The following is a 24,288-nucleotide window of genomic DNA, read 5'->3' as shown; positions in this document are numbered from 1 at the left end:
TCTAGCAGTATACAAAGGCTCTAGATTTAGGCACAGACTCCATATGTATACAAACACAAACACCTCGGCCTAGCAGTCCTATAAGCCTTTGTGTTTGACAAGAACGATAAATTTGGCCATTGTGCAGTGCCGAATGGTAATTATTTGGAGGAAGATTTATTTTAACCCCTTCCCTCCCACAGTCTTTAGATTCACGTTTACCTGCACGAAGCGCCATGCCGAGGGTACGGCGAGAATAATGTTGCAGCTGATGTTTCCATGACAACCACCTGAGCCTGTCAGTATTCCGCTCAGCAAAATCGCTTTCTGTGACATTTCTAACTAGAAAATAATAGACTGTGAGTGCCACTAAAGGATGCAAAGCAAAAAGAAAAAAAACATGATTTCATTTACATTACTTCATTAAAATCCCTGACATTTAAAGGAGCTCGGTACTCACACAGAGGACAGAGGTTTGGGGGGTTTTATTATTAGTGAGCCGGTTAAACAAGCTGCGCATGCTGATGTGATTATCATATAGATGTAAGCATGATGGTAGGTGAAGCGTGTCTAAAGTGGACCTGTCAGCGTCATGCATGCATACAGTCCTGATATTTCTCAATGTAAAATGTAAATGCTGGATTTTGTATATATGGCATCTCCTTATTATTATTATTATTACTAATAATAATAAACAGGATTTATATAGCGCCAACATATTACATATTAGAGCTGTACATTAATTAGGGGTTGCAAATGACAGACAGTGAGGAGAGGACTCTGCCCCGAAGAGTTTACAATCTAGGAGGAGGTGGAAATCTCACACAGTAGGAGGGGGATATGTAGTGGTGGGAAGTAGTGACGGTTTTAAGAGACAGAACAAGATGGGTAGGCAAGTTTATAGAAATGGGTTTTGAGCGCTCTTTTAAATGAGCAGAAATTAGGAGCAGGCCGAATAGGACAAGGAAAGCCATTCCAGAGAGTTGGGGCAGCTCTAGAAAGTCTTGCAGTCGCGCATGTGAGGAGCTTATGAGTGAGGAAGTCATTAGTAGGTCATTGGAGGAGCGAAGAGAGCAGCTGGGGGAGTATTTTTCTATCAGATCAGAAAATAGTGGGAGGAGAACTCTGGAGGGATTTGAAGGCAAAGCACCTTTGATTCTAAGGTGAAATGGAAGCCAATGAAGGGAACTACAAAGAGATGCAGCAGAAGAGGAGCAGTGGGAAGGATGGATGAGTCTGGCTGTAGCATTCATAATAGATTGTAGAGGAGAGAGACGAGTTAGTTGAATACCAGAGGGGAGCATGTTACAGTAGTCTCATCGGTCCTTAGATCTGGCAAATGCATTTTTCAGGCTTTTTTCCTACTTTTCACCAGATGATCCTGCTAGTAATATACTCCTCCATAAATAAGCAAAACAACAAGTATGTTAAGGCTATTTTGGACCCACGGTTGACTGCAACTTTCTGCTGCAGCTGTGGTCCCGGCTGCTCCTATTCAAGTGACTAGAAGCTGTTGTGAACCATTTTGTGCACAGATGAATTTGCCTTCAATGAAAACTTCTGTGTCCCCGTAAGCATTAAACCGCATCGCAGGTAAATGCATTTGTGCATGGTTTCAGCTGTAGTCAAGCACATGGTTTTGTATTGCAGTCATGAAGGAGGCCTGAGAACTACCACATATTTAGTATCATATCCATAGCATAAGGGAAGGTGTTCTGTAGTCCATATAGGCTGATAACTCTGCTTGAGATTTCAGTGCAGCACTCTCAGCAAACATATCAAACAAATACAGCAAACCATTTTAACCAAAATATTTTTATTTCAAAGTAAAGAAGAGAGATGTATTACTGAGGGGAGCATACACAACAAATCATGGCATATACATAGATAAATTATATCGCTGTTTATAAATAAAGCCCAATAGGCAATAGTTGGCTATATCAGAATGACAAATTTACACAATATTCTCATAGTGTGTCACTCAAGTATCTGAATGAAGCTTTCCTGCTTGTTCTCAATTATATTCTATATAAAATGATGTCTCTATTTTTTAAGCTTGCAATGAAACAGTCGAAAGAAATGGACCAGCTGAAAAAAGCCCAACTAGAACACCTGGAGGCCCTGGAGAAGCAAAATGAACAGGTATGACTGGCGATGCACTGACATCATCTGCGTGAATTAGCACAGTGTTTTTTAACCTTTTTTGAGCCACGGCCGTTTTTTTACATTGAAAAAATCCTGCGGCACACTACAAATCAAAAATATTACAAAATGACACTCTGTAGCTAATTCTCTTGTCTCTAAGAATAAACAAGGCAATTAAGCTACCTACTGCCACCCACTGACATGGAAGAGCATTACATTACTCTGCCAGTCACTACAGCACAGACACTCGACAATGGTAATTGGATAATTTCCCACGTACACCTGATGATCCCAGTGGTTGAAAATCACTGAATTAGAGCTTCATTGGCTTGAAGCAGTTTGGTGAATTATGGTAAAAACTTAGTGTCTGTCTGTCTGTTTATAAATAATTCACATGTGACTTGTTCAAGTAAAAATGCTTGGGTTATATTCTGTGCATACTGAGTGCAATATTGTTGGCCACCAGTAGATGGTGCCTTGTCCTTATGTAAAGCATGTAACAAACTCCAATAATGTCTCAGACGGCAAGAGTTTGTTAAACTTTTTACCAGAGGACACTGCCATCTAGTGATGTGACCCTGATATAAACCAAGATTCTTTTTCTAATAGCCTTTTCAGGTCAAAAAGTCATGATTTTTACCAGAGTGTATATGATCATGTATTTGAAAGGTATTAATCACACATGGGTGAATGTATACATGCATTGGTTGTTTTAGAGGTTAGTAGTCTCAGTTTGTCCACATTCACAATCAATGACACTTGCATTTGTTGTGAATGAAAAAGTGAACATAACACCACCTACTGAGTGTATTGAGAATGACAGCTTCATTTAAACATGTATTTGTATATTTGCCCATGTCTACTAAATCCTTTCAAGTTCATTAAAGTACATCCACTCATCTATTAATACATTTTAGGTATATTTGCCTGTCTCAGTTTGCATAATAAAACTTTTTTTTGTACCCTATGTGAATCACTATGTGAATTATTTACAACTATACTGACTGTGTTGCTAACAATAGTAAATAAAAGTTGTCCCTGCAAGAAGACTGTAAATATATATCCCAGATGCGGTAGCATTGTGTGGTCAGTGGGAAGAACCATTGAGTACAGTGCTAACCTGGAGAAGAAATATATATATTTCTAAAGAATCTTCAGGTTGTAGCAGCAGGAGAGGTTATTACCGTCTTTTTTAAGAAAACACTTGCATATAATTTTAGCCATTGAGAAGCTTCAAAAAATAAAGCTACTGGCAGGTATAAGGTTAGGCATATGAAGAAAACAGGGTCAATATATATGTTGTAGTAATTAGCATATACAGTTACAATCAAAGATTATATTATGACTATAACATATAATATGTTATGAATATATTATATATCATAATATAGTCTTTGATTGTAACTGTATATGCTAATTACTACAATTTAAATATAGTGACTTGGCAAAAGGAAATCCTGTTTGCTCCTCCTCTTGCCTTTCAGCTTTCTTTTTTGCTTTACTATATATTAGGGGGTTGGCACAACCAACTTGTCCCAACTAAACATGAATTGGGGCACATAGTACATAAACAATTGTTCTAACTTAGACATATGAAGATGTCTTTCCCTCTCCGTGCCCAAATGCCTAAACAAGCAAAGCTCCAAAACTCTGGGTAAAGTAGAACTTTCTGACTACCTCCCCACCCACCTATGTTGCTTCATTGGCCAATAGAAATGTATGGGAAGCAAGAGGATAAGGGCAATCTGTCCAGCAGAAGGTGCTGAAGCCCAGAATTGAGGTGTAACAGCTTATTTAAGGGTCCGTCTACCCAAAAATAATTGTTTTGAGTATACATTAGTAAATCAAATCACCCAGTAAATCACCATCATGTTTTTTATCTTCAGAACTTCAGCAATGAGATTGCCACATTGAGTTCCCAACTATTGCTGCCATTACAAGATAGTCTAATTATCTAGACAAGTTTCCTATGCAGGTCTAGTCTATCCTAACATTGGAAAGATTTAGCTCATTCAGCCAACCAGCATCTTTCTCTTCAGTGTAGCATCAATATATTCAGACATGGTGACTTCCCAATGCCGCAGAACTACTTGTAGAGTCTCACCAATGACTGCCCGTACAAAATAAATTTGGGCGGCAGTGAGCTGGTCTGTACTGGGTGGTCGGCTAGCCACCAGGAGCTGCCAAGGAACTTGTGTAAGACTACAGGCTTAGTTTTTCATATTTTATACAATGTGGAGATCACAGTGTATAGAAATATTTACACATATTTCTATTGGAAAAAAATATGGAGGTTACCCCCGTCCTCCTTTGGAAAACGTTAGTTGCCTGACTCTTTGTGGCTATTTTGGTGCGGTGGCAATGTGGTTAAACAATACTTACAAAGCATCAACATCCCATACAGGTTTGTCACCATCAAACCATGTCACCGGCACACCTTAAAGCAGTGGTCGACAACCGGTTGTCCGTGGACCACTGGTGATCCTTGAGAAAAATTTGGTGGTCCGCGGTTCTGGCCCCTGGGGTCAGCAGATGGACCACGCTGGGGGGACGCACCGGCCAGAGCCACGGACCATGTCCCCAGGACGGAACGCAGGCTCAGGCAAATGAGCTCTCTAAACACAACCTCACTCTCAACCTGCGATGGGAGAGTGGCGGGGTTCTGGCCTCATTATGTCACTAAAGGGGAAATTTCTTCCCCTTTGAATGACACCAGGCTCCCTGTGCATGTGCAGTCCGGACCCGGTGAATTTAGTGGTCTGCCGGTCCAAAAAGGTTGGCAACCACTGCCCTAAAGCCCATCCAAAACAGTTTATTGATCTCACAAATAGTGAGTTTCCAGGGCTATTTAAAGGACCCCTTCTGCTTAATGATAGGATCTTCCTAATGACCCTCAAACCTTTCTTATGTTCATATGATGAGTACTTTGGGTGGGCATTTGGGTGTGCTGGAGCCACTCTCAGCTGACTGTTGGACAGCTGGACAATTCAGTGCTAAGTGTTTTTTTGCAGAACTTTTATTGATAATTTGCAACAGAGTCACTTCAGTGGGCCACTCAACTGAAACTAAAATGTGATGGTATATATACAAATGGGTAAAAATGTGATATTTTATTTTTTTGTGAAACATATCATACTGTAATGGCTGCTCCTGTAAATTGATGTGTAGAGTATCAATTGGTATTCTTCTTTTATTACTAGACAGGATTAACTTTTGATCATCCAAACCCTCATGCCCCACACTGTGCCATCCCCACTTTATATGTCATATGATAATTTCATGCACCGTGCTCCTCCGTGAATAAAACATCCTTTTGGGTCATTTCACAAAGATTCACCATCACCTCAATCCACATGGGTGTTGATATTATATGGAAATGCAACTAATTAATGCCACATATATTTTTTTGTGCTTTCCTGACATTGAAGCTCACAGTTATCACCAAGCCGTAGCTTATGATATTCTAAATTCCACACAATGGGTCTGATTTATTAAAGCTCTTTAAGCTGGCTCACCCAGGTTCACATGTGATAGTCTATATTCTCCAATCTTGGAGAGCTTTAAAAAAAATCATGCCCAATTTGGAAAAATACAGCAAGCAACATTTTTTATAATGTGAGCCATTTATTTGTTTGAAATATTTGCAAAATGTGTATAAAGATTAAAGAAATAATACATTGTATAGTACACAGCACATGCAATAATGCTTTGGATTGACTTTTTTCCATGTTATGATGATATTTTAACAGTATGCTCCAATAGGCAGCACTGGGCTCAACCTCGGTCCCTGAATCTCATGTCCAGCAGCTCACGGCATTATTAAACAACATTGTTTCTTCAATTTCCATGCTTTTTCATGCATTATTCAGGCTTGAGTATGTTTGTGTTTTTATTTGCTCCATATCATGCTACATGACTTTGACATGTTTTATTGTTTTTGTACAAACAGCTTTTGAAATCGTGTAATGCAGTGTCTAACTCTCAAGGTATGGCTCATTTCCCCCATTTATGCTTCCTCATTTACTTTTCTTTTTCAGATAGTAAATTCTTTTATCAAATTTCCTTAACCAGTAATATAATTCTGACTTAGATCTTGAGCAATAATTTGTTGTTGCAGGCATGTGCAGTATATATATTAGCCAACAAGTTTTTATGTTTAGCCAGATATTAGGATCTTGGATAATTGGAAGGAATATACAAAATAATTGGAAAGAAAAAGTTAGTTAGTGGAAGTCTGAGAACAAATATTTTATTGATTGAAGTTCACCAGTTCTTCAATGTAGGGGCTGCATTAGTGCTCTTTGTTCAGGCAGGGACATTTATGACAAGTACACAAAAAACCTTCTGATTCTCCAAGAATTCCCATGCCCTGTAAGATCCTGTAGACTAAATTAAAATCCCAGATAGTGTTATGATTTTCCTAGTTACTGTCTGTGAACTTGGTAACACCTCCTCCCTATACAGCGGGGAGAAGGAAGTGTTTTGTTGTCCAGATCAGAATAGTGGCCTAGGATGAGAGGTTATATTTAGAGTGGCCATGAAGTTGCAGAATGGTTTCCACTTCTTTATGCCCCTAAACAGCTGCATATAGCATGCCACCTGCGGTAGCCCATAGAGAACAAATGAGAGTGGCAGCATGCAGCTCAGAACCACCCCACTATATAATGTACAAATTGTGATATTTTAAGAACCAATGGTTGGAAATGCTGGAGTGGCAGGCACTGCTAGCTACTTAAGTGAGCATTTTAAGTCTTGGACAGTGTGTTCCTGGCAGGATTACCTGCTATGTATAAAGGGGGATAAAAGCCTGAAACAAAGTAGACTAATTCAGCTGCTACATCCAATGACTGATAAACTGCAATATATTGAATTTTTTATTTATAAAAGGCTGTTTTAGAGGAAAGATCTGTAGTATTGTTGCCACCTTGGGTACACTCCTGTTTGTATAATCTGTTATTATAATGTTATTTTATAGAAACTTGTATATTTCATGGCCAGGTTTCATTTACTAGGCAGAACATTAAACATGAGGATAATGTTCCTTTTGCTCTTTACAGGGGAAACACGGGAGGTGGGGTGTCCTCTGAGTTAATACAAGGAGCGTTGCAGTCAGTTATTCTCATAAATTTAAAATCTTACTTCTGATTTATAGAAAACATTTTGTCTTCTTGGAATGAATAACATTCAGCAGATCTTTCCTGTATCGTGAGACATCAGTGTGTTGCATGCTGTACTGATCATGTTGTCTTCCTTTCCGGCCCCAGGCAAAGGAAATCCAGCAGATGGTCAAACTGGAAGCCGAGATGGGCCGCAGGCCTGCAACAGTTGTGTAAAGCTGCAAAACTGAAATCGAGCAATCTACTGTCCTTTGAAGAACACTGTAAATTAACGACCACAGACACTGAATATGAAGTGTGCTCTTATGTTAGACCCTATTTGTCTTGGCAGGATTTTAAGACTGGCATATTTCCCTTTAACATTCTGAGCACTGCACTATTTATGATACAGAAATATAATTATACAGTTATAAAGGTAAAAAAAAGATAAATATTTTTTATTGATACTAAGTGGTATGTTAATATTCTATTATTATTATTTGCAAATATTTTAACTTTTTTAAGTGATTTTTTTAAACTATTGCCAGTGTAGCAACATAAACAGAATAGGAGTGAATTTTGATCTTTTTTGTACTGATAGCTGCAACACTGTTACGCTGTTGGAAGGTGTGAAGGACGATGGGGGAAACCAATCAAAGACAGGTAGAAGAGTCTGCTGTTTCTCTGGGACTTAATCCCAATTGTATTGCATGGCATTTGGTAATTTTTTTATCACAGAATGGCTAATGAGCATGGCTTTATTTGGAAGCCTAAGTGGCACACTTTGAAGTAATACAGAGCATTGGAGAAGAAAGTACATTGGGCCGCCTTAACAATAGCCAGAAAGCACAAAGTGTTCTAATCGGTAAACGTCCCCAAATGCCATTTTGCAAAGCTGTGCTTGGAGACCATTAACATTTCAACTAAATTGTATATTGAAGATGAGGAAAGAGGTGGAGAACAAAGCAGTGAAAGGGAAGAGGGTGTTTTCTGATGGTAAATTTGAATTGCCGGCTGTATCGAAACGATTTTCTTGTTCATGCGTGGGCAGCAAGAAAGTCAGCCTTTTCTTCTTTTTAATATATAGCTATATATATAAATCTCTATTATAGAGGATTGCATTTAATTTTCCATACTCAAAAAGTGCAGATGTACTCGGAACTATGGCCTACTGACAGCAGTGGAGCTGCCCACGTTGCAGCTTGTGCATTTTGCAGTGGGAGGGAATGTTTTTTTTTTTTCAATTCTCAAGCTTTCCCAAGAATGTCATACATCAGACCATATCTTAAGGCAAAAGTTCAGAGTATTTTAAAAGCTGTGGTTTTAAAACACAAATAAATTATTTGCACTTAAAAAAAGGCTGAGTTTCTAACTTTTAGGCACCCACAGACCAACTACATGGTACTATTGTGTAGCATGATGCCTAAATTGGAAGGTTGCATTCCTGGGTTTTAGCAAACCCTTGTGATCAAAAAGACTTTATCAGTCACTTTATACAGTCACACACTGGGCTCAATTCACTAGGATGGATGAGTTTTTTTACAATTTTTCAAAAACTAGTAAAACAACCCAAGCCTACAGCAAAATCGGTCTTACAATGGAAAGTAACATCACTGTTTATTTTTTTACATCAGCAGCACACATGAATTTGGTTCATAAATATCAGCAGTCGAATAAGTTAGAATAGTGGTGCTCAATGAAGAACTGATAGTTTAAGTCAAATAAAGATAAAGGTCAAATATTATGAAATATAGTTCATAAAACAAGTTTAAATGAAAAAAAACATGATTTAAGTGATTTAAAAAAAAGCAGGATATTCTGCTTCTTCCACATGGGTGACACAGCGATATCAGCTCCAACGTCATCCAACTTATTTAGGGGTGAATTCCTGGTGTGAATTTCTAAGTAAACCTTTGTGGGGGATGGGACAGGGTATCTAAAGACTTTCAAAATCAAATATTAAAGATCCTTGTTAGGTTACTTCCTAGGGGTCATTTTGGACCCATGGTCATCCACAGGCTTAACTGTGATCCCAACCACTTCATTCAAGTCAATAGGAGAGGTTGGGAATCATTGTTTGCACAAGGCTACAGCTGATCGCTGCGCGGTTCCCAAAAGTAACAAGTTGGTTGCACAGTTGAGGATTTGCACCATGGCTGCAACTGCAAGCAATTCTGATTCCCTTTGGTGCAGTTTGCCGCTCCAGGGGCAGTTTGCTGTGCGCCTCTGCAGCTCTCAACTGCATGGTTTCACTTTGCAAGGGTGAAAGGGCCTAAAAGTTATAAATAAAACAGTGGCTCCCCCCAAAAAATATTCACATATAAGTGAAAAATAATCAGCTCTGTATTTAGGGAGTGCTAACCTGTGTGGTAGTCTTTTCAAATTGGCTTTTACAAGCATTATCTAATAAGTTTAATAAGTAAACAATAATAATACAGTTATAAATGTAATAATAAGTTTACAATAATTTTAGATTGTTTATTTTTGACAGATTACAAAATACCACTAATTGTAGAGCTTGCTTAAAAAAATATCCACCTTTTTTGAACTAAGTAATTAGATAATGTTTAGTGTCAAATAGTTAATGGCTCTACAGGGGGAAAGCAATTTGTGAATTGAGCCCACTGTTAAACTGTCTCCATGATTCCCAGATGGTAATGACCATTATTGGACACAGTAATCACATAATCGCACATAAATTTGCTGCTATGGTCTTAAACTGAACTATTTGTGCCGCTTGGGTCTGTTGACATCAATGATCTTTTTAGCTGTCTGTAAGGCTGACATTCTTCCCGATGGCCAGCAATGTAAGAGACATTCTTTCTAATGACCACCACTCTAATGTACTCTGAGCTGTTGATTTTGTTCATATTGTCAGGGGGTTCCCGTAGACCTAAAAGGTATTTTGAGGGCTCTCCCATTTTAAAACCTATGTGAAAGATTGGGATAAATTGTTTTGCAGTGAAACATCTGCCCAACTGTTCAAAATTTTTATGGCACATTTATTAAAACAGTTGTGTGCCTAGTTATATTTCCTTTTAAGGAACAAGTATCCAAGTAAGACCATTAATATTACTATTTTCCTTGTGTTGCCCACATTGCACCAAAGATGTAGAAATCCTGAGCTGAAGATCTATTTTTGATTGAAATATTATCTGTATGAAGAAGTACTTGAATAGGAAGAAACTTGTAGCAAAGTGCTTTAACAATAGCTATGCCTAATTTATTTTTTTGCCCTGATCAACAGAGTTCACCTATTTTGTTGACTAATGTCTTAGAGCAATAAGATTCTAGAAGCAAATGTGCTCAATATAATCAGTGCTCACATGTTAAAAGGACAATGCAGTTAGCACTTTATGAAAAGTTTACATCCAATATTGTACAGAAACTGCAATCTCATTTGTGTGAATCTGCAGAGGTAACTTTGTTGCATTTTAAAGGTGACAAGATTGGGAAAAGCAAATGTTTGTAACTGTGAAGATGTATAAAGTATTTATATATACTTGTACTCAAAATAATGTAGAATATATCCATATTAAAGCAGGGGAAAACCATTTTTAAACACTACTGTTATGATATTTGCATGTAAGACTGGCACCAAATTTTTATGTAAAAACTGTAGGCCTCATGATGTGTTTAAGTCATTTTTTAATTAAATTCTAGAAAGTACTTGTTCTGTTATTCCAGACTCCCTTGTAAAATGCTAGCTGCCTGGTTGTCATTCCAATCCTTCGACTGGGCTTCACTGACCCACAGCAAGTGTGCAAGTATGATATATGGACAGCACAGTCTACATACGTGCCTGGTTCAATGTCTGCCTAAGCAGTGCAGTCAAAGCATGTCCACCTGGCATCTAGCATTCTTTGTAGTATCATAGGTATATTATATGATGGGTTCTCTTTAAAGCTTAAGTTCACCTTCCTATATATATATATTCTATATATATATATGCTTTAAATGTATTATGCACTTTATGGACAAACATTTGTGAACACCTAATCATCACATTCATTATACAGCCAATATGAAAAGACTTTGGGTATCTATTGGAGGGCTCTTGTAACGCCAGAGCATACAACATGTTGTGCACCTCCAACCTTGAAGTAACATGACTTTGTCCCTGCACACATAGCCAGCTCCTAAAGACATGGTTTGATGAGTTTAGTGTGGAATAACTTGGGTGACCTGCACAGAGCCTTGACCTCAAACCTGCCAGACCCCATTGGAATAAATCAGAACACCGTTTGTAACAGTAGCCTTCTCTTCCAATACCAGTACCTGGCTTTACAATTTTTGCAGAATGTGCACAAATTCCCATAGACACACTCCAAAATCCTGTGAGAAGCCTTCTGAAATGAAGGTGGTTGTTACTATGAGAAGCCCAACTCAGCCTATAGCTTTGAAATTGGAGGTCCAACAAGCTCCTATAGGTGTCATGATCAGGGGTGCATAAATGTTTGGTAAAGTGTATTGGCTGTTCATTCTTTTTTTTGGGTTATATTTAAGATTATTTATTACCCATTTTTCACAATCCTTCACTTTCCTAGATCCTTCTGGCACCACCTACTTTTTTTCAAATGTTTCTGGTTATCATGGTTGCATATATGCTATATTGCTATATATGCACAGAACACCACTGTATACAAAAAAGACCATTGTCACCTTCCATAACAACAGCAGAAATCTGATCTGAGGTTCTGTTTTTATCGTGTACATGGCCCACGCAATAAAAAAGGAAACAAAAGATATCTAAAGTAGGAACCTATAGGATGTATCAAGAGCTAAACATATATCTAAATGACCTGTATCCATCCGCACATGTGATGCACTTACAGTTTTTCATTTGTTGAGCTGCAAAGGTGAACTTACACTTTAACGTGTGACACAACATACCATAGACTTTTTTAATGTTGTTTTTTAGTTTCTTGTTTTCATTGCAGTTCTATTGCCATATTTGTTTTTTGGTGATTTTGTACAATCATTTTACAGAATGAAAAAAATGTATGCAGACTTTTTAAAGAAGATCTATGTTTTCTGTTTCTGTCCCAATGGTTAACTAAGGAGTTAACTTGCATGGTCCCTTAGCCTGCCGTGTTCTTATATTACAGACAAGTGCATGTACAGTAGTAGTTCCTTACTAGCAACATATCCATTTTGTCGTTGCAGGAATGACTGTGTTAGGGAACTCTTGTAATGTAGAGACAAAATATTTAATTTTGGTGTTCTGAAACATGTTTTTGTATGGCCCCTGTTTGTTCTAAGCTTCCCTATTACCCAGAACCTTGTCTTTTATATTCCTTTTTCATAGACGTGAAAATGATTTCTTTATATATGGCAAAAAAATGGTGATATGGGATTTAGCTAATTATTTATTCAAAATGTACATGGAATACAATAAAATATTCTCCTTAAAAAAAGAAAAAGAATTGCTATTACAGACCTTCCTGGGTGTCCATCTTTGACAGAGTGGTGATCCATAATAATCGTGGTAATAATTGTGTTGTATGTTTCATGCATAGACCTAGAGACCAATGCTTCCCTCCCAACTTAGCAATGCTCAAAGTCGTAATAGTAATTAACCTTTCTGTGCCTAAACTCACTAATTACTAGTCATGGTCTTCCAGTTACTCAAAATTGCCATTGGTGCCCAAATTCCCCCCACCTCTGGGTTTTCTGCTTGTGTGTGCAAACTACTGTTTTACTCCCACTGTGTGTTTGTCAATTTTTTACGCTCCCTTTAAAAAAAAGGTCACTGTGGGTACTTTTGAATCCGTTATGTGGAAATGTTTTTTTTTAATTATTATTTTTATTATCGTTATCACTTGTAATGTTGCGGTAGAAGCAAAATAATGTCAAACAGAGGAGTGTAAATTTCTTTTAAAAATTTAATGATCTTAGAAATAAACATTCAAAGTGAGTATTTCATAGTAGATTACTCTTATTTGTATGCAATTATTTTGGTTTATTTTAGTTTTTTTTTCTTTCTTCACTATAAAATCACATTTTTAAGTTGTTTCATTTAGTTGAGGGTTCAGATTGAACACATTCATGGTCCAGGTAGTAGTGCTTGCTGGTTTAGGAGATATAGGTTCTAGAAAAAGATGACTAGATGGGTTCTAGATAAGGAAGAAGTACAGGTATCCTTCCCCAAGTGACTGTACTCTGCTTTAAAAAGCATACTTACCAGGATCCAAAGGCTGTAGCTCTGTTGTATGTTATATGCAGTGCCTTAAATCTTCACAGTCCTGGACTTATCTGCACATTATAGCCTCATAGACTTCTATGAGGCTGTGTTTTGCTCAGAACCACAACAGTGAGATCCCAGCAGCTGAAGTTTTAATCAGCTTAATTCATTCCAGGTGCATTAAAACAAGGTATTCAACAACTTACAGTCTTACATGACTTACGTGCCAACATACTGCCAGGTGGGATCCTTGTAAAAAAACAGGTCTGACACATTCCTTTCAGCATCAAAATGTTTTTATAATCGGTAGGGAGTAGGAGTCTTGCTGATTGCTAAGCTAATGCTCTGGATCAAGAGCAGACATGTCAGACCTTTGCAGAGAGATCACTGCTTCTATATTGGTGCAATTCTGAAGCTTCACAGAGGGGACAGATTTCTCCAATACTTTAAGCACTTTGTTACCATGTAACATATTCAGTTGATTTAAAAGTTCAGCTAGCCTTTATAAAAAAAAATATGTTAGGTTCCACACATATGCTTTTGGGTTTCATAGGTGTCAGCTTCAAAGCTGCCATTTTTACTTTACATTGGCTCTTCAGACATAGGTCATATATAAAAGTTAAGAATTTCGACTGGCTGCATGTGTTTACAATGTCAGTGGCTCACTACCTAAGAACAGAGTCAGGATGACCACTTTGGAATGAAGTGAAGCTATTGAAGCAGAATCTCTAAATACAGTTTTTTGGGTGAATATCAGTTTTGGGTACATTGACAATTGTCATGCGAGTATTATATTAATACTCTAAGGTCTTCATGAAATAAGTTGCATGGGATGGAATAAAAACAAATGTCACCTGTGTGCAGGAAAACATCTGTTAAAAGCCATACAAATTTGGACACAGGTAATGTGAACATCAGGCCAGTGTAATAATGTAATATGTTCCAAGTAGCGTCACCTCTATTACATACATTTTAGGTAGAGTTGACCAGATGGCACAATCTACTTCAGTTCAAAAAAGTACATAGGACATTTGCCAACCTTGTGTATTTAACCACACTGATAGATAATGAGAGATGCACCATGTGGTAGCAAAATCTGCTTTCTCTGTTTGGTTATCTAACACTTCACTTCCACTTAGTGTTACTTACAGAAGTGCCAGATTTCAGTCCTGCAAATCTACAATTTAAAATTAAAGCATTTAGCTATAACTGTGAGTAATCATTAAATGATTTTACCTTACTTCTTTTCTATGCAACTATACTACTATGTTTATTTAAGCTTATTTAAAATGCAGAAGCACAGAGCTTTGATTTAACAGGTGGCCTTTCCCACTGGCTACAGTTGACATAAGATGTGGTGTTTGCCATACAACTAAATAAGCTTTCTTCAAGCTTTCAATCATAATCTTTAATGTCTTTTTCATATGAAGCTTTATTTGGAAATGTAATTCCCTGACACCTGGGGTGGTAGGACTACAGCCATCATGACCATATTACACGTAGAACCGGTACACAGTGAGATTTTTAGGTGTTCACATTTGAATAGCTTGTCATCTTTATCGAAAATGTAATATATGTAAGTAAGAAGAAACCTTCTTTACAAGGAGGAAGACTGAGAGCTGAGATTGATGACATTGTCTTCTGTAATATCTCCCAGTACCTGTTTCCTTCAAATTGCTAAATGGACTGTATAACCTGAAGCCTTATTGTGGATGTGTGTAGGCTAATGCAAAAGATCTTAACAATATGTGAAGGCCATGTGCACATATACATACATGTTATTAGCATACCAGTGCTCATGTTATGCTAAAAAATTTCCTAGTGGCTGCTGGGAGATGTAGTGTACTTCATAGCTAGTGTTGCCTGCAGAGCCAGAACAAGCTCTCATGCTGAGCAAAAATACCAAGGTACAGAACCCCACACACACCTTCAGAGTTAGGATGTATTTGGCACCACAGCAAAAGCACCTAGGTATCACATACCCCACACACACCTTCAGAGTTGAGATGAATAGAATTTGTACATCTACATACTATGGCCAGGCTAGTAAATAAAACAGCTGCTACAGTTGCCATAATTTGGTTTACAGACAAACCAACAGGATAAGGCAAGGTGTTGCAACAGGTTACATCAGTGTGATTATTGTTGGCCATATATTTTGCAATCTGATAGACCTATCTTCTTTAGAACTATCGCCTTTAGAGCTTTTACTACAAAGTTGCAGTGGCTCTAAAAGTCTGTATAGCAATTGCAAAGTATATAGCCAGCTTTATTCATAAAGGGCCTGATTTATTAAAGCTCTCAAAGACTGGAGACAATAGACCATCATGGGTGAAACTGGGTGATTTAGCAAACCAGGAATTAATTTCTTAAAAACAAAATATTTGGCAAATGTTTATCCCGAACCAGATACGTTCATATCTCTACGATATGATAGTCTATCTTCTCCAATCTTGGAGAGGTTTAATAAATCAGATCCATAGGGCTGGAGAGGATACACTTTCATCAGTGAAGCTGAGTGATCCAGAAAACCTGAAATGGATTTCTTCATTGCTAGCAAATGTTTTGAATCCTGGACCAGATCCATTTCAGGTTTGCTGGATCACTGATAAAAGTGTATCCTCTCCAGCCATGGAGAGCTTTAATAAATCAGGCCCATTGCGTCTTTAATTAGATAAGGACTTCTGACTTTACTCAAAACCTCCTAATCTGTGTTGTGTTCTAGGTAAGTGAATCAAAGGTTCAGCATTACAGTCAGTCAACTAGCATTTTCAAAAAGAGGTCATCAATGGTAGACATTCAAATCTCTCACTACAAGTCTACTTTGAACAACAACATATGGCTATAAGCATCAGTGGTGATTAGGGGATAATGTACACAAAAGGTTCTCTTTAAGTCTGAGTACTCACGTGTAATGGTTCCCGTCTGATAATTGGCTCAGGGCTGATATCAGACAAGAATCTTGCATGTGTACAGGGCTCGTCGTCCATTGTCCGAACGACCATCCTGGCAGATCCACGGATGATGGACGACGAACGATCGTAATAAAAGTGAAGGGGAGAGAGCGCAGTAGGGTGCCGTTCCGTCGTTCTCCCCCCTGCATAGAGCAGAATGGTGATGTATGTACAGCACTCGTTCATGCAGCGTGCAGTGCTTAGTCGTTGGAAAGGAACATGAAAGGAAAGATCCTTTCCAAGGACAATTACTGCACGTGTGTACATAACCTTAATCAGCAATACAAAGATAACAATACAAATTGACATTACAATGAGTACAATAAAATGGAGATAGACTTTTATCAATAGCATCGTGATTAAAAATTGTGTTTTCATTTGATAACTCAACGCATTAAACAGAAGTTAATGACATAATTTCTCCTGTCCTTCAACCCCACCATAATGGAATGCAGTCCATTGAGAGTGTGCAATCATTCTTATAGAATTTTGGTATAAATCCCATTAATCACAGGGGGCACTTGATGGCATTCACTCCTGCTGAAATGTTAAAAACACAGGTGAACTTTTTTTTATTTTTGTACTAAATTTACCTTTAAAACCCTGTATATGGGGACTTTTCAATTTTTACAACATAACGTAAAATGATGAAAACCACCTGCATTTTACCTTGCTTCCCATCTGATCACTAAAACACATTCTAGGCTGATCACAACTACTAAACAAGCAGGTCTGCAGAATATCATGTATTTTGTTTTATGCAAATTTAAAATTTGCCAATGCAAATACAAGGTCCTGTTAATGTTACTCCCACTTTGTATAATAGTGTTTTTGCTTGACAATAGCGAAGTTTAAAGTTTACAATTTACCTGTCACCCTGACTCAGTCTAATAAGTGCAAGGAATGACTAAGTATGGAACATGTGTCTTTTGTTTGTGCTAATTGCATTAGGAATACATTCAATGTGTATATCCATGTAAGGAAAAATGTAGAGAAACAGAAATTACATTGGAGCTAGGGTAAAGAACAATAAACACATTATAATTAAAGGAAACTTAAAGTTGAACCATGGAATATAATAACCTTTCTCCAACCAAAGTAGGCGTTAAGTTACATTTTTGGCATCAGCAAAATCAGCATCCTATAAGTTTTCTCAATTTTAGAAGGATGTTAGAGGATCTTAGCACATTCTGGAAGGTAACATTCCTAGATTGGATTTTTGAAGATGATTTTTGAAGATCATTCCTGGCAGCCAAATAGATGAAAGTGCAGCCTGTATCACAAGCACAAAACCCAATGATGTTTGAAGACCATCAACCTACAAATGAGGTGGGATCAGGGCAGTTGCTGTAGCATCTAATCCAGTGTTTCTCAAACTTTTTAGCATGAAACCCTTTGTAATAACTTCAGGAAACCCCTACTATAATTTTTACATCCACAGCTCACAGTATATTAGTAGTGGTTAGTGGAAAGGTTGTCTTGTACATTGCTGGCCATTGGAAAGAATGTCACCCTTACAAAAAGATCATTGGTGTCAAGTAAACTGACTTGAGAGTCACAAATTGCTAATTTCTAAAGGGACACCTAGCAACCTCTGGCATGAAACCCTGGTTGGAATACATTGGTCTAAGGCAGGGGTCTGCAACCTGTGGCTCCGGAGCTGCATTCGGCTCTTCAGCCTCCTTGTTGTGGCTCCCTTCGGCTGCCGCGGGGAGATCTCTGATGGGGGATCCCCTTCCTCCCAATCCCAAGACACTGCGGAGGAGGGGAATTCTCTATCCGGTGTTCTAATGAAAAAAATCTACCAGTGAAATAACTCTACCACGGGGTGTGTACAAATGGGTGTGTACAATGACATCCCCCTCCTTTGAACCCCAATTCCTCTGGAATGGGGAGATGTACAAAATCATTGCTCAAGGAACCTCTAGCAACTTCTGGAGGAACCCCAAGTTCCACTGAACCCTGGTTGAGAAACACTGACCGAGGAACCTTATGTGCTGATCTGCCAAACTGCACTGCACATGTTTGAGACACAAAGTCTACACACCTATTAGATGTTTACCGGATATTATGAAAGTGAAGACGTTGCACTGCAGGTACTAGATTGCAGCGATCATTCTTAATACGAGTAGGGGTGGAACATGCAAGCAGAGGCCAAGTGACAGTAACTGGAGATCTGGAGAAAAGTAGCGTAGACCAGATATTGATAGTTAGAGTAAGGACAAAGTTTAGCTATGGAAGTCTCTACATCCTTTTTAGTTCAGCGTTTGTTTTATACTTTTTTTTAAACATCTGCAAGTAGTGCATTGCAAGCATCACAGAACAGTACAATGGAACATATGTCATTATACATGTTTAGCCTTCACTGTCATATGCTTAAGTACACTGGTAATCATCTTCATGGTGTCTTAAGTTTATTTCAGTGCTTGTTAAAGACAGAAACAGGAAGAAAATCATTTTGCCTGAACAACTGTGCGACCATGCATAAGACTGTTGTTGTAGTGACAGTGTCAAATAGAAATTGAAATGCATTGTGTGAGTAAAGTAAATAGAGATTTCTAGTCCAGTGGTACCAACAGTGAGTTTTACTTGTTAAAGCCAGAGACCCAGAGATTTCTCCATCAAGACTTACTATTATAAGGTAAGGTGAGAATGTTGTCTGAGCATACTTATAGCCTGTTGGGGCTGCAATTTATAGTTTCCAGCTGCTTTAAGCCAGCTTTGGAAACCATTCTGCATAACTGAAAAGCCACTGAGTGCTGTTTAAACAGAAAAGCCTTATTGGTCTTGCATTCCCAAACTGCTGTCTAATCACAGCCCAAAAGAAGCCGTGCCAGGGAGCCTGTGCTTTACAGAGCATCTTGCACCTTCCTAAAAATACATTAATCTGGATTCTGGTAGTGGTGGCAACTTTTGAGAATACAGTTCCACCATGTAGGATGATGCAAATGGACCCTGTCCTTAGTTTGTTTCTTTTCTTCTTTACAGGGAATACTTTATTTTACATTTTTACTTTAGCAACAGAAACAGCCTAAAGATTTTAATCAACCTATTTACAGTGGATCTCCACTTAGCTTTACAATTGAAAAAATTGCAGCCCATGGTTGTACATATAAGGGACAATGACTGGATGGACCTTTCGTACATTTGTGCAGCAGTTCTAGAAATTGGATTTCAATAAATTGGATAGAAATTATTTCCAATTTGCTTTCTTGATACAAGAACCTTGTGTGAATAATATTCTTTTCAGGACACATTTTATAATTTCCTAGTCTATGTAGTGCAGTGGAGTTGGTTGCATGGTTGGAGATCCTGCAATAAAGTTTCCAGAAAGGGTAAAACTTTAGGGTACTGTGGCTGAGGATTTAAAGAATGATAGCAGTATAGTCAGAACAAATTTATAAACCTATTAATGCTCAGGGTTGCCAGTTTAGGATATAATGAAAGGACAATACAATAATCATTCCTGATGGCATGATGGACAGTTGAGTAGAACATGTAATACTCCCCATATATCAATCAGCTGCAGAGAACTAAATTTAAAATTATTGGAAGGGAAAACATGTCCAAGAAAGAGTTGAAAACAATAATAAGTCTTTTTCAGAGCAGTGCAGACCCTTGAGCAAAGTCTCTAAGTAAGGGCTAGGTTCAGACCTGCCTTGGGATCGAGTAATCCCGAATCAGCATCTGAAGATTTGACAGCTGGCGGCAGTTAATTGTACTTTACAGCTCACTGCCGCTCCCATTCATTCTCTAATGGGCTGCTGCAGGTAGAAGCTATATGTAGTGTCCCCCTTGAATCATCAGTTCCTTATTTCGAGGAAGTGGTAATTGCACTGCAAACTCACTACCAGTCTGATCATAGCCTTAAAGCAGAAGTAAACCCAAAGCTCACCTAAAACAATAAAATCACACTTACTTTTAATCCCGCAGTCTGTCTGTCTGTCGGGAGGTTTCTTCCATCGAGTCCTGCGTCTTCCCGGCATCCGTCTTCGGCCCGGCACAGTTGGAGCGCCAGGCGCCGTCATCTTCTCCTTTCTTCTTCCTGGTTCTTCCTCCTACGTCACCCAATCTTGTACTGTGCAAGTGTGAGATCAGGGGTCATAGATTGGGAAAAAACTTGCCGATCTCACTGCTTATGTGTGAGATTTGCAATTTTTTTTCCCTATTTATGAAAGGGCTCTACCCTTTTATGTAAAGTGAAAATTCTAAGTTTAGGTACTCTTTAATGTCAGCAACAGACTACAACGTTTCTGATTCTGCTGATAGATACAATTTAATACATTATTATACTGCTTGACTAAGGCAAAGCCATACATCATGGAGATCATCAATGAATGCATACAAATTAGATTAACATTGTATTCCCTTTAGCAATCTGATGCAGATTTTATTCTGCAAATTTCAGAAATAACCCAAGAATCTGATTGTCTGCCATTGGCATCTTCTCCTTTTCCTTTGCTTTTTACAGATCAGCCCCATCTTCTCTGTCCAGGTCTGTAAACAAACAAATAAAGGTTGACCTTATATGCAGCTGCCTGTTTAATATTTGCAGTCATACAGTCAGTCTGGTCTGGTATTGGAGTGAGAGAAAGATGAAGGAGAGTTGCAGCTACTTGTGTGCATTATCAAGGTCAGATCACTCATATACACCACCATTGCTAGGGAACGGCAAATAAAAAGGGCCACTTGGCAGCAGGGTTTCCTTACAAAAAAGGGGGAAATATTCACATTTCGCACTGTAACGAATAAAGAAAATCATGTTCTCCTTTATGAAGTACTTGTATCTAAGATTGAATGCGATGTCTCTTTTCAGCCTCAATGACTTTGTAACTATGTAATTATGTGAAGTCTTTGAAAAGTGCCCTGTCTACAAATCCCACTGCTTGTTATATGACTGGGGCTGTATCTCTCATTCCCTATTAATAGAACACCTACAGACAAACCCAGAACTGCAAAGGAATACCAGGTCAATGTATCAGATAAAAGAGAAAATAGAGAAGAACACATTGTATTTTTATTGTACAGTTTACCTGAAAGTATTTTATGATGTGACATTTTAAAATTCTTATCAAGCCATATTTTGTTATTGCACTAAAAAAAGTAATCTTTATGGGTTAACCTTTTGAGGGAGTGTGATTCTCCAGGATCCTACATTGGCATATCACAGGGTGTTGCTATTTTGCATCACTATGAAAAACATAGGGAATATGCATTTGATGGAAATGTGCACATAGCAAGGAACATAGCAAAAAAGTAGTTGTGGTTGCAATTAGAGTTGATTCCAACTTGAATAGGAGCTATACTGCCCTTGGATTTGATTAAAAAAAAAAGTGCCCGCACTCAGGATCATCCAATGGCAGGATGTTGCATTGGTATGCCCGTCTTTTTCTTTTACTAACACGACATCAGGAATGACATCAGTGCATTTTTAAATAAGAATTCCAACTTGGGGTTTTGGGGATTTAGAAATCCCTTCAAACATTCCCTGGTGGGAATCGACTTTTATCCCGTCTATTGATATGCATTTGTTTATCATATAAGTTTAACAATGCAACTGAAAATAGTTTAAAACACATAAATGCCATACATGCAGTACACAATAATAACAAAAATTGCAGAAAATAATGGTTAAAGAGTATCACATAACAGTTATGTCATTGAAAGCTAAAGCCGGTCCAGCAGATGCATTTTGATCCATAACATTATAAAACATATTGGTAGGATGGGGGAAGATGCCCAACCAATGGAAAGATACATCACAAAATAAATGTTTCTCAACCAGGGTTCCTTTAAGGTTGCCCTGTGTTAAAAACACTGGTAAAGAATAAACCCGATTTCCCCTTTAAGAAATGTTTTGCTGGAGCATTTAAAGTTAAAAATACATTTCTTTTTTTTGTGTCTTTCCCACAATTGACTTGTGATTATAGGCCTGTGATAATGGATGGTTGGATATCAGCCCACGAAGCTGCAATGCTTTTATTGAAGAGCGGACATTAGATGCAGTTGTGTTTTTCATGTATATTTTCATGTGAACTCCAGTCCAGTTATATCACCACATACAACAAGATAAAGCTGTATGTGGTGATATACCTGGACTGGGGTTCACATGAAAATCACATATTACCATACTATACAAGACTATAATATCAAGGTGCAATGTGCCTGGGGGCAAATTATAAGGAGCTGGGAAGGAAATGAATTGTGGCACATGTACAGAACCAACACATCCCTTATAACCTTATGTACCTTATACTGTACACGATCCGATTCTTCCCCATGATTACAGCTGACATCAAAGTTTCTAACATTGTAGAACTATACAAAAATAGCTAATTTCTCAAACAAAGTAAACAAGTTTAGAATGGTTATTAAGGACTATTACCATTGGGCTCCTTGGTAATAATATATTGACCCCGATGAGGCGGCAGTAGTCACGTGGGGTCTAATTAAAGGAAACAAACATTCAGGCAAGGCTGACCAATCCGAGACGTTATTTGAACAGTGATGCTCCCTATCAGCACATAAATTAGTGTTAAGTTTAAATTACACAAAGTCTTCAAGTACCAGAATGAAACTTGGCTCCAGTAGGCTCTGTTCACACTGACAATAAGGTTGTGGTGCAGTTATCACTTCCTCATGTCAGGGAAGCGCTGCCTTGGGGGAAACGCTACAAGTAGCTTCTTTTCATAGCAGCCCCATATAGAATGAATCGGGGAAATTCAGTAATGATCACTGCTGCCCGCTGCCAAATGTGCCAACCTGTGCTGTAGTGCGGTGTAGTGATCAAAAGACTGGCAAGATGCCAACTGTGACATCTTAAAATCATGGAATCATGAACTTTTGCTCATGATTTATACATTTTCCAACTGAACACAATGTGACAAATGTAAGAATCTTGGGTAAAAACATTTATGATTAGACTTTAACATTTATTGGGGTCAATATTAGAGCACCCTATCTATTTTAGGAGACCCCCCTACCTACTTGGAAGACATTTGTAGTTACAGTAGTCACAATCAGGCACTGCTGCACCTCACAATGTGACAAATATCTGAAATTTGTGTATTGATTCATTTAGAATGGTTTTCATTCATTGAGTACATGTTTTCTCTGGTAATCTGAATCCCGGCTGGAGTTCTCTTTTCATGTGAAAGTCATTTTACTGGTTGTGTTATTTGCACGGTATCAATATTATCAGCCCTTTAATGCTTATTCTCCTGAAGAAATCGCCGTTTTCCCAGGGTGCTGCTTGTACATCGGTGCAGCGGTTGTCGTGGCAACCAATGTATTTAACATGATAATGACAGTGGTCTTTGTAAATGTTTAGTAACAAGTTATATTCCCTGTACAGCATCAGCGGCTTTATACTTTCAGCACCAAGGACAGCGACGGCTGAGAATGACTGAGCCACAAGGATTTCTGCAAGCAGGTTCACCCTTTGGTCCTGATTTATTAAAGCTCTCCAAGGCTGGAGAGGATACACTTTTATCTGTGAACCAGAGTGATCCTGAAAAACTGGAATCAATTTTTTTTCAAGTCATTAGCTGTTTCTTAGCAAATGTTTTCAATACTTGACCAGATCCATTTCAGGTTTGCTGGATCACCCATCTTCACTGATGAAAGTGTATCCTCTCCAGCCTTAGGGAGCTTTAACAAATCAGGCCCCTGAGGCTGCCATACCTGTCTTCTAATTACTAAAATGCCAGTTGCCTGGCTGTCAGGCTGACCCAGCATCCCCCATACATATATATATATAAATCATGTTCCTCCCCAGGCCTGTGAATGGATAGTGAAAAGAAAAGAAGCAGGCAGATTAGTTTATCAATAGGTTTGTCCCTAGGGAAAAGTTCTTGCCTTGGGATTGAACAATCCCACATGACTCCCGGTAGCTGGCACCTTTCCACTTGGTCACTAGCACTGCAGCATT

General features: G+C 38.3%; 1 protein-coding gene across 2 annotated transcripts in view; it reads left to right on the top strand.

Annotated features, from left to right (window-relative positions):
- PLCB4 (phospholipase C beta 4) overlaps positions 1-13,138 on the top strand; it is a 190,560-nt gene extending 177,422 nt beyond the window's left edge. For both annotated transcript variants that reach the window (XM_072409636.1, XM_072409635.1), the window contains exons 37-39: positions 2,035-2,121; positions 6,074-6,110; positions 7,389-13,138. In XM_072409636.1, the coding sequence (XP_072265737.1) occupies positions 2,035-2,121; positions 6,074-6,110; positions 7,389-7,471 (207 nt within the window). In that variant the 3' untranslated portion in view covers positions 7,472-13,138. The remainder of the gene's footprint in view (positions 1-2,034; positions 2,122-6,073; positions 6,111-7,388) is intronic.
- Positions 13,139-24,288: the final 11,150 nt, after the last annotated feature.

The sequence above is a fragment of the Pyxicephalus adspersus genome, chromosome 4 (genome assembly GCF_032062135.1).
Source record: "Pyxicephalus adspersus chromosome 4, UCB_Pads_2.0, whole genome shotgun sequence".
Classification (NCBI taxonomy): Eukaryota; Metazoa; Chordata; class Amphibia; order Anura; family Pyxicephalidae; genus Pyxicephalus; species Pyxicephalus adspersus.
The sequence above is the reverse complement of the archived record's forward strand: the minus strand, read 5'-3'. Positions and strand labels throughout refer to the sequence as shown.